The following is a 17,579-nucleotide window of genomic DNA, read 5'->3' on the forward strand; positions in this document are numbered from 1 at the left end:
TGAGGGACCCGTGAGGGACCGGGATGGGCTCAGTGGGAGCCTCCGCTCTCCATTCCGCCCTCGGGGCTCCATCGCTCCCTGAGGGACCCGTGAGGGGCTCGGTGGGAGCCTCCGCTCTCCATTCCGCCCTCGGGGCTCCCGCCCGGCTCGGCCGCTGCCCGAAGGGCCCGTGAGGAGCCGGGGGGACGAGCGGGAGCGCGGCGCCTGCGCGGGGCCCCGGAAGAGGCGGGAGCGAGCCGGGGCCGGAGCCGCGATTGGAGCCGCGCCGGGAGCGGGGCCGCCGCCGCAGCCGCAGCCGCAGCCGGGGCCATGCTCAGCGTGTTACGGGCCGGGCTGGCCCCGGGCCGCCCGCGGCACATCCAGGTACCGGCGGCCGGACCGGCGTGAGGGGACGGCGCCCCGGGGAGGGGAGAGGAGGGAGGCGGGAGCAGAAGGGATGGAGCGCGCAGGGACAGCCCCGGACGGGCCGCAGCAGCTGCAGGGAACGAGCAGCTCCGGTCACATGGATGGGGACAGCGAGAACGGGAGGGAGCAGTGGAGGGGCCGCGCGGGGTGCGGTGACAGCTCCGAGGTGACCCTGGAAAGTTCACTCGGCTTGAGGTGACCGCGTCGCCGTAGATGGACAGGGAGCCGTAGGCAAGCGGTTTGGCAGTTTAGCCATGGGCACAGTGAATCCCAGGATAAATTACGTTGGAAAAACCCTCCAAGACCATCGAGTCTTGCTGTGCCTGATCCCCACGTTGTCCCCAGCCCAGAGCACTGAGTGCCGCGTCCAGGAATTCCTTGGATACTTCCAGGGATGGAGACTCCAGACCTCCCTAGGCAGTTCCAAGGCCTGACCACTCTTTCCGCGGAGTAATTCCTGCTGGTGTCCACCCTGACCCTCGCTGGCACAGCCTGAGGCCATTTCCCCTTGTCCCATGTCTCGTGTCCTGTGAGCCGTGTGGGATCCGCTGCTGACCCGGTGCCCTTCTCTTGCCCTGCAGCTGCTGCTGACCTCCTGCAGGCACTGCTCCTCGGGGGTCCTGCCCAACGAGAGGATCAGGAACATCGGCATCTCGGCTCACATCGACTCCGGCAAGACCACGCTGACCGAGCGGATCCTGTTCTACACGGGCAGGATCGCGCAGATGCACGAGGTTGGCCTGAGCTCCCACCGGGATCCTCCTGGGATTTACTCACCTCCACAGCTGTTTTTCTGCACGAGGGGTGATGCTCAGTCCGTGCAGCATCACTCCTGCACGTGGATTCACAGTACTGCGGAATGGTTTGGGTGGGAAGAGAACTTAAAGCTCACCCAGGGAATCACACTGAGTCTCAGCAGCTCAAGTGATGGAGCACAGAGTCATGGAATGGTTTGGGTGGGAAGGGACCTTAAACTGCATTCCAACCCCTGCCATGGGCAGGGATACCTTCCATAGATCATGTTGCTCCAGTCCCCGTCCAGCCTGGCCTTGGACACTTCCAGGGATGGGATATGAATTCTTAGCAAACTCCTTGAACTAATTTATTTTTATTTTTTTTCTCCTAAGGTGAAAGGTAAGGATGGAGTTGGAGCCGTCATGGATTCCATGGAGCTGGAGCGACAGCGGGGCATCACCATCCAGTCTGCAGCCACTTACACCATGTGGAAGGACACCAACATCAACATCATTGACACGCCGGGTAAGGGCAGCTGGGAACACCTGGGGATGGCTGTTCCTCACGGATACAGGGCATGTGATGCATCTTGGTGTCCCTGGTTGTGATAGAACATGGAGTGATGGGTTCAGGATGGGATATTGGGAAGGAATTGTTCCCTGTGAGGGTGGGGAGGGGCTGGGATAGAATTCCCAGAGAAGCTGTGGCTGCCCCTGGATCCCCTGGGTGCTTGGAGCAGCATGGGATAGTGGAAGGTGTCCCTGCCATGGCAGGGGGTAGAACAAGATGATCTTTAAGGTCCCTTCTCACCCAAACCATTCCGTGACTCTGCTCTGTCACTTGAGCTGGTGTGACCCAGAGCGATTCCCTTGGCTGCTGCTCCTTTCCAATGCGTTTACCACTTTTATTTCTGTTTGTTATGCAGGCCACGTGGACTTCACCATCGAAGTGGAGAGGTCTCTGAGGGTGCTGGATGGAGCCATCCTGGTTCTCTGTGCTGTGGGGGGTGTCCAGTGCCAGACCATCACTGTCAACAGGCAGATGAAGCGTTACAACGTCCCCTTCCTCACCTTCATCAACAAACTGGACAGGATGGGCTCCAACCCGGCCAGAGCAGTGCAGCAGCTCAGGTTTTTGGCATTTACAATGATTTCCTGAAATTCTGTCCCCGTGGCAGGTCGTTAGGAACAATATTGGAAAGGCTTCTCTCGGGAGCTGCAGTTCGGAGAATTCCTGACTCGAGGTTAAATCCTGATCTGACCCAGGACAAATCTCCGTGGTCCCAAAAACCCCCCAAATATTGGTGTCAGCCAAGACCTGCAGTGACCAAGGGCTGGGGCTTGATGTTTGTTTGGGTGATGGAACTGTATCAGGACCCACTTTGAAAGCTGCCTCTTAGTTTTCCCTAAATCCTGGTGCTGCTGAAATTCCAGCAGGGCGATGACACCGGCTTCTTTGGATTCCTGGAGGTCCTGCTTGCTCCCTGCCTAATTTGATCCATGAGATAAACTCATTAATACTCATTAAAAGAGAAGCACTCAATCTCAACCTGGTTTCCCCTGCTGCCTGTCCCGTGGGAGTTTCTCCCTGGGCCTGGTGGGATACAAAAGGTGGGATACAAAGCCCTGAACCACGGCTGGGTGGTTTTTGATCCATTTTGGCAGATTTGGGCACTGCCCAAGGGACAAAACACAGGGATTTTGTGGGAGGGGGATGTAGCTCAAAGACCATCAGGAGCACACACACAGAAGTGATTTTTTTCCGTAATAATTCATGTTTTCCCCCTTTTTCAGATCCAAGTTGAAACACAATGCAGCTTTTGTTCAGATTCCAATTGGGCTGGAGGGAAACTTTAAAGGAATTATTGATCTCATTGAAGAAAAAGCAATCTATTTTGATGGAGCACTTGGGTGAGTCCTGGAAATCACTTGTTTTCTAGCTGGAGCTGCTCCTTGCAGGAGGAATTCCTGCAGTTTCTCTTCAGAGATGAACCCCAGCTCTCTGGAAATTTGGGAATGGGCTTGTGCTGGGTCTGAGGGAGAGCTCTGGGTGGGGGCGGCTGCTGCAGGACTTGGTTGCTGGGAAGGGTTGGTGGCCACACTTCCCACCTGGAGAAGCAGGAGACTGCTCCTTGATGGGATCCTGCAGCGTGTGTGGCTCCCTGGGATGGAGAGAAGCTGGGGCTGAGGCTGTTGGGAAGTTCTCATCCCTGCAAAGCTCCTGCCAGGAGTGGGAAGGATTCTCCCACTTCCCACTGATGCTCACGGGGGATTTTTTCCCAGGATCCATGGGAAGGGTGGGTTGTTCTCAGTCAGGTTGGGCAGGCTGCTGCCTGTGGAATTCCCAGGAATCAATCAGGGTTCTCAGGCTGCTCCCTGTGGAATCCCTGGGAATCAGTCAGGGTTCTCAGGCTGCTCCCTGTGGAATCCCTGGGAATCAGTCAGGGTTCTCAGGCTGCTGCCTGTGGAATTCCCGGGATCCATCCCTGTGTGTGCAGGCAGAGCCTGAGGCTGGAGGAGATCCCGGCCGAGCTGCGGGCCGAGGCTGCGGAGCGGCGCCGGGAGCTCATCGAGTGCGTGGCCAACGCCGACGAGCTCCTGGGGGAGCTCTTCCTGGAGGAGAAGATTCCCACAGCTGCACAGCTAAAGGTACCTTCCTTGTGCTGCCTGGGCCCCCACCTGTGCCCCTGGCCCCCTCATTCCTCAGGAATTCTGTTGGCTGGAATTGTGTCACCTCAGCTGAGCTCCTGCTCCCCCCCAGGGAACCGTCCCCATTCCTGTCGCTGTAGGACACGAAAGAAAGACTTTAAATAAATTCAGAAGGCAAAGAGCATGGGAAAAGAAGGATTTATTTTTTTAAATTTTCACTGCTTTTTATAAGGTGTTCTGATGCAGACTTAACATGATTGGTGAATAGGAACGACACCTCTTTAATTCTGTTGGTTAACCAGAGAAACAGTAACACACCACTTGTAGAAAGATTGTTTTGAGAAAGGAGCATTGTTTGCCGAGATTGTTTTGAGAAGAAACTTCCTTGAGAAATTCTTCCTGGAGAAAAAGTTAGCAGCTGCTAGTAGGCTCAAAATCTCTCAGGCCCACACATTCCCAATCTGGTTTTGCTTTGCATTGGAAGGAATTTTGGAGAGCAGGTTTTATGGGAAGGCCTTGCGTTGGGGGGTGTCCAGGGGACTGTGGGAGCAGCCCTTTGCTCCAGGAAAACCAGGGAACTGGGCCGTGCTGCTGGAGGAATTCACGGGGACGTTTTTCAGCTGGCAATCCGAAGGGCAACGCTGCAGAAATCCTTCACCCCTGTCCTCGTGGGAAGCGCTTTGAAGAACAAAGGGGTGCAGCCACTGCTGGATGCTGTCCTGGAATACCTCCCCAATCCTTCTGAGGTGGAGAACTACGCTCTCCTCAACCAGGGGTGAGTGCATCCAGCAGCAGCTGGAGTGTCCAGGGGCAGGGCTGGAGAGTGTCCCTGCCCATGGCACTGAGTGGGCTTTAAGGCTCCCTTCCCTCCCAAACCAGTCTGGGATCTCATGGAATAATTTCAAAGCAGGAAACATTCCTAACAAGATCCACCATCCTTTAGCATTGGGATCAAGCAATGCCACCAGAATTTGGCACAAAGTCCCAAAGCTCCTCTCTCCTTCGAGGGTTACTCCCTGTACTGGGATTTTACCACAATCAATGTTAAATTTGGACAGTGATTGTCAGATAATTCTTTAGAATTGATGGCAGCCCCTAAAGCCAGGCCTGCCTAGAGGAGGGAGCACATCCCAAGTGTGTAAATAGTGTTTAATTCTTACGGACATGAATCCCAGAATCCCTGAGGCTGGAAAAGGGCTCCAGGATCATCGAATCCTCCCTCTGTCACCCAGCCCAGAGCACTGAGTGCCACATCCAGGAGTTCCTTGGACCCCTCCAGGGATGGGCACTCCAAACCTCCCTGGGCAGCCCCCTCCAAAGCCTGAGCACCCTTTCCATGGGGAAATTCCTCCTGATTCCAACCTGAACCTCCTTCCCTCTCCTCCTGTCCCTGTTCCCTGGGAGCAGAGCCCACCCAGATGTGTGAACCCCAACAGCAGAGCCTGTAAATGTTTAGAGGAGACTCCCATGTTGGTTGCTAACCTCAGCTCCCTCTCATCCCTGTTTTTAAGGGATTCTCAGGACCAAACCAAGTTCCTGTTGAACTCTGCTCGTGACGACTCCCAGCCTTTTATCGGCCTTGCCTTCAAACTGGAGGTGAGTCTCACTCTGCCGCTTCCCACAAGTCCAGCTGGTGCTACCAAAACTTCCCCACAGCAGACTTGTAAATCACTTCATACTGAAAACCAGCTTACATTTAACTTCAACTGAAATTTAACTTCCTTTTTTTTTTAAAAAAAAGGCTTCAAGCACAAAATCCATAAATGCTGCCAGTTTGGATCTTCAGGGTGGGTTCTGGACCTCAAGTATTTCCTGGTTTTCTTAGCTAAAACTTGAACGTTTGGGGGGGGGGGGTTTGTTGGCTTAACTGAAATATTTTCAGGGCAAAATCCTGCGTTTGGAAACAATGGGACGTGAGAGAGTCGGAGGGGAAAAAGTGCAGAGATGAGAAAGTCAGAGAGGAAAAAGTGCAGAGATTTAAGCAAACAAGCTGTTTGATTAGAGAGCAGCACCTCAGGATTTGTATGGAATATGAAAAATGGCTGGCCAGATTCCCTGGTAACGTGTGTCTCTGTTGGGAAGGCTTGGGAGTGAAAAATTGGTTCAGAAAAGGTTTTCTGAAATTCCAAATTTCATTGCAGAGCCAAGTGAAAGCTGTTAAAAAACTTCCATTTTTAGCGTGGAAACTCACAGCACATTTAGTCAATGCAGCTGCTGCTTGGAATTGCTGCTGATTGCCAGAACGAGCAGGGCTGATTTTGCTGGTTTGTGCTTGCAGGCTGGCAGGTTTGGGCAGCTGACCTACGTCAGGGTGTACCAGGGCATGCTAAAGAAATCAGATTACATCTACAACACCCGCACGGGGAAGAAGGTCAGGGTGCAGAGACTCGTGAGGATGCACTCGGACAACATGGAGGTGAGTGTGCATCCCTAGGGATGGGCTGGATAATCCTGGGTGGGCCTGCACTGCCTGAGCCCCTGGATAACCCTGCATGGGTCAGGGTTGCTTTTTTAATCTTCTTTTTGGCAGAGTTGGGATTAAATGCTCGAGATGGTATTTTGTGTTTGGACTCAGATGTTTATTAATTTTTGTCTCACAAGCTGTGAGTTCTACAGCACTTGTAGCTAACAAAGTAAAAAAATGGCTCCTATCTTTCTCCCTTCAAGGCCTTTTAAGAACAAACTGTCTAATTGAGAAATGACACCTAAATTATTTTTACTTTTAACCCAACAACCAACCACCTGTGGCCAGCAATGAGGACTTCTCTATCCAATTACCAAATCCCACCCAGACCCATAAAGAAGAGGGTGAAAAAGGACTCAGCCTCTGCCCTAAACCCTCCATCATGCTTTATATCAATATTACTATATTCTAAAACCAAATACTCTAAGTTTCCAACCCTGTGCTATCACACACTTCTATTCAAACTCCACACCCACAGTCCCAGTGCTGTCACTCAGTTTTGGGAACCTTTTCCACGGCCTCAGATCCAATGCAAAATGTGTTTTCTTGGGGGTCAGTCAGCACAGAAAGCCTGAAATTCTCAGTGCCCCGACAGGTCAGCACTGCCTGAGCCGCTGGATAGCCCTGGATGGGTGAGCACTGCCTGAAGCACAGGATGGTGTTTGCTTCTGAACGACTTTGCTTCTTGTTTGATCCTGAATTAATCCCAGCTGAGCCCTCGCTTCTGTCCTTTGAATAAAGAGGGAGATTTGCAGGGGGTTTTGCCCACACTGGATTTTTTTAAGGAGCTCAGTGTCAAGCTTTAAAACACAGCGTTTATGGATCTGCTGTAACCCAGGTGGAGTTTGGATGTGAGGGAAAGGCAGAGTCAGTCCTGGAAGGGACCTTAAGGATCATCCAGCCACAAGGGCAGGGACACCTTCCACTATCCCAGGGTGATCCAGCCTGGCCTTGGACACTTCCAGGGCTCCAGGGGCAGCTTCTCTTATCCCAGTGCTGTCTGAGCAGAGGTTTTCCTCCCCTCAGGATGTCAGTGAAGTTTATGCTGGAGACATCTGTGCCCTGTTCGGGATCGACTGTGCCAGCGGGGACACGTTCACGGACAAAACCAGCACTGACATCTCCATGGTGAGCCCCCCTTGTCCTGGCTGCCCTCAGGCACTGGCAGTCCCCAGGATTTGGCTGTGATTTGACATCATCTCCTTTTTCCTTGGCCACACAGGAATCCATCCACGTCCCTGATCCTGTCATTTCTGTGGCTATGAAGCCTTCCAACAAGGTAGGAGCCTTTGGAACTCCCTGAGCTCCCTCCCTCTGCTGCTTTGTGGTTTTATGGCACAGTCTGAAAGTGTTTTATCCCAAATATCCAACATTTTATCCCTTGGGCGATAACCCAGGGCTGAGCTGGATGCTGGATGCTGTCACTCACCCAGAAACATGAACTGGAAATAAATAATGAACGCTTCAGTCAAAGAGTTCTAAACCTTCCATAAAATAACCCCAAAGAGCAGAACTGCTCAGCAGTGGGGTGGGAAAACTTGAGGCTTTTTTTCTGGGAATGACTGCTGGGTGTTGAATAAACCTTGGCTTGTGTTTCAGAACGACCTGGATAAATTCTCCAAAGGCCTGGGCCGCTTCACCAGGGAGGATCCCACCTTCAGGGTCCACTTCGATGAGGAGAGCAAGGAGACCATTGTCTCTGGGATGGGGGAGCTGCACCTGGAAATCTATGCCCAGGTAATTTGGGAAGCACATCCCGTGGACTCTGCTTTTCCCACCTCCTCTTCCTCCTCCCTGTGCCTTCCAGCTGCTCAGGGACAGGTTGAACTTTTTAAGTCAACTTTTGGAGGTTCTTTCTCTCCAGTGGTTCCGTTCTGAAGGAAAAAAAAAAGGAACCTTTATTCTAAATTTCCAAAAGGAAATTTTGCCTGAAATATTTTTAGGATTTGGTTCAAATCTGTAAAAAATGTAATAAACAGTACACTTTGCTCCAGCAGCCTTTGCTTATATAATGTAATTAATGATATATATTAAAATTATATAATAATAATAATTAATTATATCTAATTAGAATTAAGTTCATTATAATTAATAATACCTAATTATAATTAATTTCTTCAGAAAAATCCCATTTCTCTGGTTTTTAATAAACCATTCCCTAATAAAAGCTGGTGCAGGGAGAAAGGAGTGGTTACAGGGATTTGTTTCATTCCAGCTGATGTCTGTATCTTAATCTTACCACAAAAGATGTATCTTCAATATTGACAGAATGAAGAAAAAAGTGATTTTTGCCTTGAAAAACTTGAATTTTAATAGCTTAATTAATGCTGTTTCCTTTTCCTGCATCTGAAGCTGCAGGTCTTAAAGAAGTCGATTGGGAATAATTTGTTAATTAAAAAAGAATAACAGAAAGCCCCAAAAAATCAATGCAACCCCCAACCAAAAAGTGATGAATTCTGATGAAATCATTAAATAATTCCCAGTGGAATAACCCTGATCACTGTGGGGTGTTTTTTTTTTTTCCTGCAGAGAATGGAGAGGGAATATGGTTGTCCTTGCACCATGGGGAAGCCCAAAGTTGCCTTCAGGGAGAACATCTGTGCCCCTGTGCCGTGAGTATTCCTGCCGGGAATTGCTGTGCTGAAGGAACAGAGAAAGTTCCTTTGGAATTCAGGGATTAGAAACGCCCAGGAAAGTGTGATTTAATGTCTTGTAGCATGGTTGGTGATCACCTTCAGTGCCTCCTCCAGGTTGTGGGGGCTCTGGATCATCCCAGGGGATGTGTTCAGGTGTTCCCGGGGCTCTGGGACACGCGGGCCCCGCGCCGGGGGTGCCACAGCACGGTCACCTGCCAGGGCAGCACCTCCTGTGGGGCACACACAGCACAGTCAGCACCCCTGCTCCCCTCCTCCAGCCACCCAGCAGCTTTATCCGTGGAAAAACTTCAACTTAAAACCAGCCAGGAGCTCTCTTCGTGGAAAACTTAAAACCAGCCGGTAGCTTTATCCGTGGAAAACTTAAAATTCAGCCCAAGGGAATGGTGGGAGTGCAGGGGGGGGGCAAGGAGCAGCAGAGCTGGAACTGGCAGGGAGATCCCTGGGTTGTTACAGTCAAGAGCTTCTCTTCCCACTTTTCTGTGGTTTTCCTATGAAAACACCTGCTCAGATCCCAAAATGTTTTGGTGGAGAGTAGCGCAGGATGTCAGTGCTGTTCTGCTGGGAATCACTGGGATTGCTGAGGTCTCTCCTGGGCCACAGAGGCATCCACAGCCCAGCCGGAATCCAGGCTGCTCCAGCTGCCCCTTCCCTTTATCCCTGCCCACCCTGGCACTGGGATCTCCCAAGAGAGAGCTGTGAGGGACCAGTTTTGAACCTCAGCCATTCCCAGGAAAGCCCCAAAGCAGCTGGAATTTGCTGCTGCTGTTGTTGCTGGAATGCTGAGCCAGGCAGGGATGGGGACCCCGAGCTCACCCTGCAGGATCAGATCTGTGCCTGAGCTGGAGCTCACACAGCTGCAGTCTTAAAACACCCCCAAAGGGGTTTTTTTAGGAATAAAATTATTTACCTGGGACACCATTTCATGGAGTAGAAGCATATAGTCAAACTGAAGGTCTTCATCGCTTCTTTTCTGGAAAGACAGGATGAAAAGGGGTGGATTTGGGGGATTCTCCCACCTCAGAAAAAGTGGTTCAGTTCTCTGTGGTTATCACAAAAATTCCCTGATGGATTTCGGCTAAAACTGGCAGCTCCTGATCACAAAGGAAGCAGGTGGAGGAGCTCAGGCACTGTAACAAAATTAAAAGCTCCTGCTTTGAATTTCTGCGTTCTCCAAAACTGCACTGGAGACACTGAAGGTAAAGCTTTAAACTGCAAATTCCTGCCCTACAGAGACCAGGTCTGTCAGGAATTCTCTGGGATGGGAACACGTCATTCTAGAAGGTGTCAGTTTAACCCAAAACAATCCCAAATAAAACTGTCAGGAGGATAAGGACACTCCAGAGGCCTTACAGTGAGTGACAGTCAGGGATTCTGGCTGACAAAATAAACCCTGGCCTTTGGAATAGACTTTTCCTTTGTTTTTCAGGGAAAAGGGGACAAAATTACCCAGGAGAGATGGCAGCTGGGTTAGTTAATAGTTATTTGTCTCCTTTATCTTTAAATTGGTTAGAGAGGGGTTGAAAATCTTTCAACTCTTGCTGGTGCACAGCCCTGCAGCAGCTAAAATGAATTCTCTAAAATGCCATCAGGGGGAGCAAAACATTGCCAAATCCGGCTCCCACAAGGAATTCCTGTCTTTCCTGCAGACCCAGAACTTCCTGGGAATTCACTGGCTGTTCAGAGGGGCAAAACTTCTGGAGCTTTCAGTTTTCTAAATACTAAATCCTGCAGCTTTTTCCTGGCTCCTGTGGAAAACTGCCTGGAATTTAAAGCTGATGATCAGGGTTTTAAAGGCTGATAATCAAGTTTAGGGATATTTATAACCGAGAATCGATTTTTCTCTGATAGAACACAGCAAAACTGGGAGGATCTACAGAATTCTGTTAATGTAATTTATATTTTCCTTGCCACAGCTGCTTGAATACTTTGCAGGGAGAGCCAAGGCCAGGTTGGATGGGTTTGGAGTACCCTGGGCTGTGGAAAGTGTCCCTGTCCATGCAGGGAGGGAACGGGATGGGATTTCAGGTCCCTCCAGCCCTGTCTGGGATGCTGTTCCTGCTGGAAACTCACCACTTGCTTCACGTGTTTAACTTGGGCCAGGTGGAACTTGGTGTTTTCAGTGGAATTCTGCCAGATCAGGAAGCCAGAGGCCACCCAGGCCAGCAGGTGGATGGGCTCCAGCTCCGGGGGAACGTTCCCGTGGCTGTCTGGAACCAAAACAAACACTGGATGTTAACGAGAGCCATTAACAGAACATTATCACCTCAGCCAGGGCTTTGCCAAAGCCCCTCCTGTCCCACAACCTTCCACAGGGTTTGGAGGAGCTGCTCCATCACCACAGAGTTCACACAATCCTGGAACGGTTTGGGTTGGAAGGGATCCTAAATCCCATCCAGTGCCACCAGGGCAGGGACAGGGACACCTCCCAGTGTCCCAGGCTGCTCCAAGCTCCATCCAGCCTGGCCTGGGACACTGCCATGGTGTTCTCCTCCACTTTTTTCTCTTCCTGTAAATTCCAGTCTGGAAGGCAGGGGCTGCCCTCACAGAGGTGAGAGCAGCATTTGGGGTTGTACATTTGGGGAGTTGGATGTGCTGTGCCAGGACACCCCCAGAGAGAGCAGGAAGAGGTGACAGTGCCAGCTGGGTCTCCAGAACACTCAGAATCAGGAAGAAATGTGACTGCAGACCCCCAGAAAGAGAAAGGGAAGAAGGAGGGTGAAGGGCTGAGCCCTCTGCCAGCCCTGGGTTGTACCTGGGATGTCCTCAGCCTCAAGCTCCTTTTCCAGGCTCCTGATCCGATTGTAGAACTCCTGATCTGTCTCCTCTGTGCTCCTGAGCTCTCCTTGCACTGTGACCTGCACATCTGGAGCAGAGGTTTTGCTGCCCAGGGGATAGAGAACCTCGGCAGTGCAGTTCACAGTCCTGCCCTGTTGCAGAGTTAATGAGGTGCATCGTTACCTGATTGAACACGTGTATGACCAGGGTGATTTGCACTTCTGAAAACGGAATTTTTATGTGGCTGCTGTTTTCTGTGAGCCTGGTCCACAGAGATTTCTGATTATTTAAGACAAGGTGAAATTCCTGGCGTTTCTGTGAATGTTTAAGGGTGGGGTTTGCTTTCTGCAAGTGGTGGGGGAGCAGAATGTCCCTTGTGCTGTTCAGCTGAGTGACCCTGAGATGTCCTTGTCATCCCTGCAGCATTGGCTGGTGGTCTAGTGGAAGGTACCACGTGGTCAGTGGGTTCCTTTTTGGTTAAAATTCAGCCTTTCTGGGGGCCTGATTGAAAAATCAGGAGCATGATTCAAAATCTTTTAAGTGCTGTGTCCACAGAGTGTGTAATTAAAGCAGTCTGACTCACTTTGTCCAGGACATCTTCCAGCTCCAGCTCCAGGTAGTATTTGTGCCCAACATCATCGATGTCCTATAAAAAAGGGAAAATACTACTAGCATTTATTTTGGCAAGGGTTGAATGGCTACGTCCTGGACAAAATCAGAGAATCCCAGGATGGTTTGGGTTGGAAGGGACCTTAAATCCCATCCAGTGCCACCCCAGCCATGGGCAGGGACATCTTCTACTACCCCAGGCTGCTCCAAGTGCCATCTAACCTGGCCTGGGACACTTCCAGGGATGAGCACTCTGTGCCAGGGCCTCTCCACCCTCATTTCCACCTTTGAATGCCCCTGAATTACCAATTTTGGGCTCCTTTGTGATTCTCTCCAAGAATTTGCTGCTTGGTTATAAATACTCCCCTAAAAAAGCCTTCAGCCCTTCCTTCTATTAATTCCATTTTACAGCTTATTCTGAACTGCACCGTGCCCTGTATTTTTCTGGCCATAGAGAAGGGACCAGCTGGGGTTTGCTTGTTTTGGGAGGGGATTTGCTGTGTGCCTGCAGACCCAGGGCAGGGCTGAGCTGTGTCCTGGCACCCACAGGAACACCCAGCACCTTCCTCCTCCTCCTCCTCCCTGGGAGGTTCCTCCTGACGCCGTGACACACGGGCTGTGTGTTCACATCGCTGACACACCCGTGGTGACACCGAGCTCCTGCCAGGACCCCCAAAGGGGCACAGCCGGTGACACAACCCCAGAGCGGCTGGAAAGGACCTTTGGCCATCCTCCAGCCCGGGCGGGGTCACCTGGAGCGGGCGACACCGGGACGCGCCCGGGCGGCTTTGGGATGTCCCCAGGTGGGGGACACTCCACCTCTCCTGTGCTGTGTCCCTGTGCTCTGCCCGCACCGTGGGAAGAAGCCGGTCCCGATTCCCGGTCCCGATTCCCGGTCCCGATTCCCGGTCCCCCCCGCTCACCTGGCGCCGGGCTCTCCGCAGCTCCCGCAGCTCCAGCCCCCGCCCGGGGCCGCCCCGCAGGTACCACAGGTAGCCCAGGGCCACGGCCGCGGCCCGGGCAGCCGGGAAGTGGCTCGGAGGCAGCTCCATGGCCCCGGAGCCGCTTCCTCCTCCTCCTCCTCCTCCTCCTCCTCCTCCTCCTCCCCCCGCAGGAAGCGCCCGGAGCGGGCGGGGCCGGGGCGGGCTCCGAGCGGCGGGATCCCTCCAGCGTTTGAAACAGCGTTAAGTGGGATATCGGGAATAAATCCTTCCCCCGGACGGTGGGGAAGCCGTGGAATGGGTTTTCCAGAGAATTTGTGGCCGCCCCATCCCTGGAAGTGTCCAGGTCGCATGGCGCTGTGAGCAGCCTCAGACAGCAGAATGTGTCCCTGCCCGTGGGATTTTAAATTTAAATTCCCTTCCAACCCCAACCAGGCTGTGATTGTCTGAAATGCGGAATGGGAATGTTTTCCCGCAGGAAGCTGTGCTTTGTGTCATGAGTGATGTGGTGTCTGGGGCATTGCTGGGCTTTAGGTTTGAGTTCACCCACAAGAAGCAGTCGGGAGGAGCAGGCCAGTACGGCAAAGTGATCGGAGTGCTGGAGCCCCTGGAGCCAGAGGACTTCACCAAACTGGAATTTGAGGACAGAACCATTGGCACAAACATTCCCAAGCAGTTTGTGCCTGCTGTGGAAAAGGTACAGACCTTTCTCTGATACAGACAATCCTGATTCCTGCTGTTTTCCTGCGGTACCACCCACATTTGCTGTGCCCGCCTCGCCCCACCAGAGGAGGCTTTTCCCATTGCTCCAGTGGCAGCAGGATCACAGCTGTGTGGTTTTACTCCATGTCTTGCATTCCTGGGGTTTCCAGTTAATTCAGGAGCTGCTGTTTCCTTTGGTGGTGTGTGCTGGCTCTCTTTCCCTCGTGAGAGCTTCCTGCTCAAGCTGCTTTTTCCTGGCCTCTTCTGCTTCTGGTTGTGGCCCCACAATTCTCCTCCCAACCCCAAAATATGTAACTTCTTCTGTGACTTCTCTGAGGTCAGTTATGGAGGGAACTGTAATTAAGCTGCATTTCCCGCCTCAATTCCCAAATTCTGTTTCTTTATCTCCTCTGTGATTGCCTCGCTGTGTAATTTATCACACGCAGCTTTAATTAACCCACCAACGTCTTGGAATTCGTGTAATAACCTACAGTTATTTCTTCATTTTTCCACGATGCAGCACTAAAAAAATTTTTGCCAAATCCTAAAAAAAAAAAACCATAGTCTTAAAGGAATCTTGTTCTCCAGGGAAAAGCTCTTTCCACACCGAGCATTCTTTTGGGGTTTGGCCACGGAATCCCTTAAAAAGGCAAATCCTGCGGCCGTTTTTCCTTATTCTGTGGTTTTTATTTGTAAAATCCAACTGAGGTGCCGGGGGCTGCAGGTCCTGGTGGTGACTCTGGGGTGTCCTCCCCAGGGGTTCCGGGAGGCCTGTGAGAAGGGGCTGCTGTCGGGACACCGCATCTCCGGCGTGCGCTTCGTGCTGGAGGACGGCGCCCACCACATGGTGGACTCCAACGAGATCTCCTTCATCAGGGCAGGAGAGGGGGCCCTCAAACAAGGTACTGCCTCCTCCTCGGGTGGGCTCTGATGGCTGGTGTCCCTCCATTCCATCCACCCACCCACTCAGTCATCCATCAGCCCTGCAGTGAGCCTCGATGGCCCATGCACACCAGATATCCCCCGGAGTTATGAGGAATGGGTTATACAGGAGATAAAGAAAACACCTGCCCTACACCAGGTCCACCTTTGACATTGGATTCCTTATTCCACAGAACGCACATTTTTGGTTGTAGAATACACAAGGGAGCAGCCTGCCTTACACCAGGCTCACCTTTGACATTGGATTCTTTATTCCATAGAACGCACGTTTTTGGTTGGAGAACACGCATTTTTGGTTGAAGAACACACGTTTTTGGTTGAAGAACATGCATTTTTGGTTGTAGAACACGCATTTTTGGTTGTAGAACACGCATTTTTGGTTGAAGAACACGCAATTTTTTGGTTGTAGAATACACAAAGGAGCAGCCTGCCTTACACCAGGCTCACCTTTGACCCTGGGTTCTCTATCCCCTGTCCCCAGCCATGGAGAACGCCACCGTGCGCATTCTGGAGCCCGTCATGGCCGTGGAGGTGGTGGCTCCCGTGGAATTCCAGGGCGCGGTGATCGCCGGGATCAACCGGCGCCACGGCGTCATCACGGGCCAGGACGGCTCCGAGGGATACTTCACTCTCTATGCTGAGGTCAGTGTGCTCCTCACTTCCCTTTCCCTGGGTTTGGTTCTGCTTTTTCCTCAGTTTATGTGGATGCAGTTGTGGGTTGACTCCCGTTTCAGCGTTCCTGCTTTTCTCTCCCTCCTGAAAATGATTGGAAAGGGTCGCTGGGTATTTTCCTGTTTCCAGGACAGCCACACCCTGTGGGCCTCCTGCTTCCCAAATTATCCTTGGAGGGATGTCTGGAGATACCTCAGACCTTGCTGGTTGACTCATCACTGAATTTAGGATATTCCAGTTCCTCAAACTCTCAGATTTTTGAGGTTTCCTGCTAAAAACACCCTTTAATTAATAAATAAATTAAAATAACAGGTACTTTACAACAGCAGCCCATTAAATCAGAGCTGTTTACAGACAGCAGTGATGCTTTTTGTCATCATTGGGATTAATTAGCTGACAGCCCAAAAGTGATGGAAAAAAACTCACTGCCACCAAATACGTTTGGATTTTAGGTGCCACTGAACGACATGTTTGGATATGCCACTGAGCTGAGGTCCTGCACAGAGGTGAGTCTTCCTGGTCCTTTTTGCTAAAACCTGTTGGATTCTGTCAATTTGGGCTCATTGGACCATCCTGTCCACGGCAGCTGCAGAAGGGAATGAGATTAAATCAAACCCGAGATGTGGAATTCCTGTCCAAACAATCCTTCCTTGCCTGGGGAGTTGTTGTTTTTTTAGGGTGGGATTGTCGAGGATCCCTGGGTGTTCCTTCACAGCAGGGCGGCACGTGTCCCCTCCTCACTTTCCTGTCCCAACCCTGTAGGGAAAAGGGGAATACACCATGGAATACTGCAAATACCACCCCTGTTCAGCCAGCACTCAGGAGGAAATCGTCAACAAATACCTGGAAGCAACGGGGAGACTTCCTGCCAAAAAGGGCAAAGCCAAGAGCTGATGGGATTCCTCTGGAGTCCATGAACGGTTTGTCCCAGTCTTCTCCCAACAGCTCACTTCTCCAAGCCATGGAAGGAGCCCAGGCTGGGTAAGGAGGGCTCCAGTGGGATTTGGACTTGGAATTTTATCATAAAACCTTTTCCCTCTGCGGTGTTGTCAGCAGCACCAGGGATTGCTCACGTGTAAATGCTCTGAACAAATAGATGTCAGTCGTGGCTGATGATTTGCTTGAGATTTGTCTTAATTCACAGCTATTAAAATAATTTTATTTTTTACTTGAATCATCTTTATTTGGAAATATCAAAGCAGGAAACTGAGGTGAGAGCTGCTGGATGGGCATGGGGAGTGGGACATCACTTCCCTCTGGGGAACAGATGGAATTTTCCCCTCCAAACCCTTTGGAAATGGCACAGGATCCTCCAAAATATCAACCCACTGGGCAAAGCCATCTGTCAGTGCTTGTCACCAAATCCACTGTCACTGGTGGCACAAGGATGGAGCTCAGTTGCCAAGGATTTTGGGAGGAGCTGCCTCTTCCCAAAGCCGGGAACAACATGGAATTACTGTGTGGCTTGGGAATGTGGATTTAATGGGCTTGGGGTGTGGATTCATGTATGGGCTTGGCTTCTGGCTCTTGGTTAGAAATCCTAACCAAAGATCCCTTTTCCCAGAATCTCACCATCCAGAGGGGGTTAGAAATCCAAACCAGAGATCCCTTTTCCCAGAATCTCACACTCCAGAGGCTGAGTTGCAGCTGATGTTCAGCTCAGGGATCACTTTGCTGACTCAAAGCAGAGACAAAACAAAGGGGTTAGGTGAGAAGATATTCCCATCATTCTGTATTTTAAATTATTCCCAGACCGTCCACGTTGAATTTTCTTTCCTCCTTCCTGCCCTCCTCAGCTGAAAAGTGTTTTTGCAGATTCCAGTAAACAGGGAGGGAAGTTCCAGTCCAAACCCAGTGACATTCCTGGCACAGCTCTGGGGCTGCTGCTTCCCAGACAGAAACAACTGGAGCAGCCAGGACTGCTTCTCATGGAAAGGCTGGAAAATGATTTAAATAAACCTTGGGGAAGGATCTGCCAGGGCCTGGAGCTGCTGAGGGTGAGATGTGGGGTGTCCATGGGACAAATCCA

General features: G+C 51.4%; 2 protein-coding genes across 4 annotated transcripts; one reads left to right on the forward strand and one right to left on the reverse strand.

The window, feature by feature from the left end:
* Positions 1–260: 260 nt before the first annotated feature.
* Positions 261–16,718, forward strand: GFM1 (G elongation factor mitochondrial 1). The gene is made up of 18 exons (XM_066193662.1): positions 261–363; positions 987–1,139; positions 1,533–1,665; positions 2,066–2,270; positions 2,934–3,050; positions 3,638–3,788; positions 4,409–4,563; positions 5,300–5,384; positions 6,067–6,204; positions 7,279–7,380; positions 7,475–7,531; positions 7,852–7,989; positions 8,782–8,864; positions 13,769–13,931; positions 14,694–14,838; positions 15,360–15,520; positions 16,003–16,056; positions 16,313–16,718. The coding sequence occupies exons 1-18, from the start codon at positions 310–312 to the stop codon at positions 16,442–16,444; spliced, it is 2,226 nt and encodes a 741-aa protein (XP_066049759.1). The 5' UTR covers positions 261–309; the 3' UTR covers positions 16,445–16,718.
* LXN (latexin) lies at positions 4,558–13,390 on the reverse strand. 3 transcript variants are annotated; one of them, XR_010722606.1, is made up of 7 exons: positions 13,217–13,385; positions 12,268–12,330; positions 11,662–11,836; positions 10,980–11,116; positions 9,817–9,879; positions 8,985–9,118; positions 7,988–8,126 (listed from the first exon to the last, which is right to left on the reverse strand). XR_010722606.1 is itself a non-coding variant. In XM_066193664.1 (6 exons), exons 1-6 carry the CDS (start codon positions 13,343–13,345, stop codon positions 5,614–5,616), a joined length of 813 nt encoding a protein of 270 aa, XP_066049761.1. In that variant the 5' UTR covers positions 13,346–13,390; the 3' UTR covers positions 4,558–5,613. The 3 variants fall into 3 exon arrangements, 2 of the variants coding, with proteins under 2 accessions (XP_066049761.1, XP_066049760.1); XM_066193664.1 differs by lacking the exons at positions 7,988–8,126; positions 8,985–9,118 and adding an exon at positions 4,558–5,859 and having other exon boundaries at positions 13,217–13,390; XM_066193663.1 differs by lacking the exon at positions 7,988–8,126 and having other exon boundaries at positions 8,847–9,118.
* Positions 16,719–17,579: the final 861 nt, after the last annotated feature.

The sequence above is a fragment of the Chamaea fasciata genome, unplaced genomic scaffold (assembly GCF_029207755.1).
Source record: "Chamaea fasciata isolate MVZ Bird 193981 ecotype frontalis unplaced genomic scaffold, bChaFas1.0.hap1 SCAF_11, whole genome shotgun sequence".
In the NCBI taxonomy this organism is placed as follows: domain Eukaryota; kingdom Metazoa; phylum Chordata; class Aves; order Passeriformes; family Sylviidae; genus Chamaea; species Chamaea fasciata.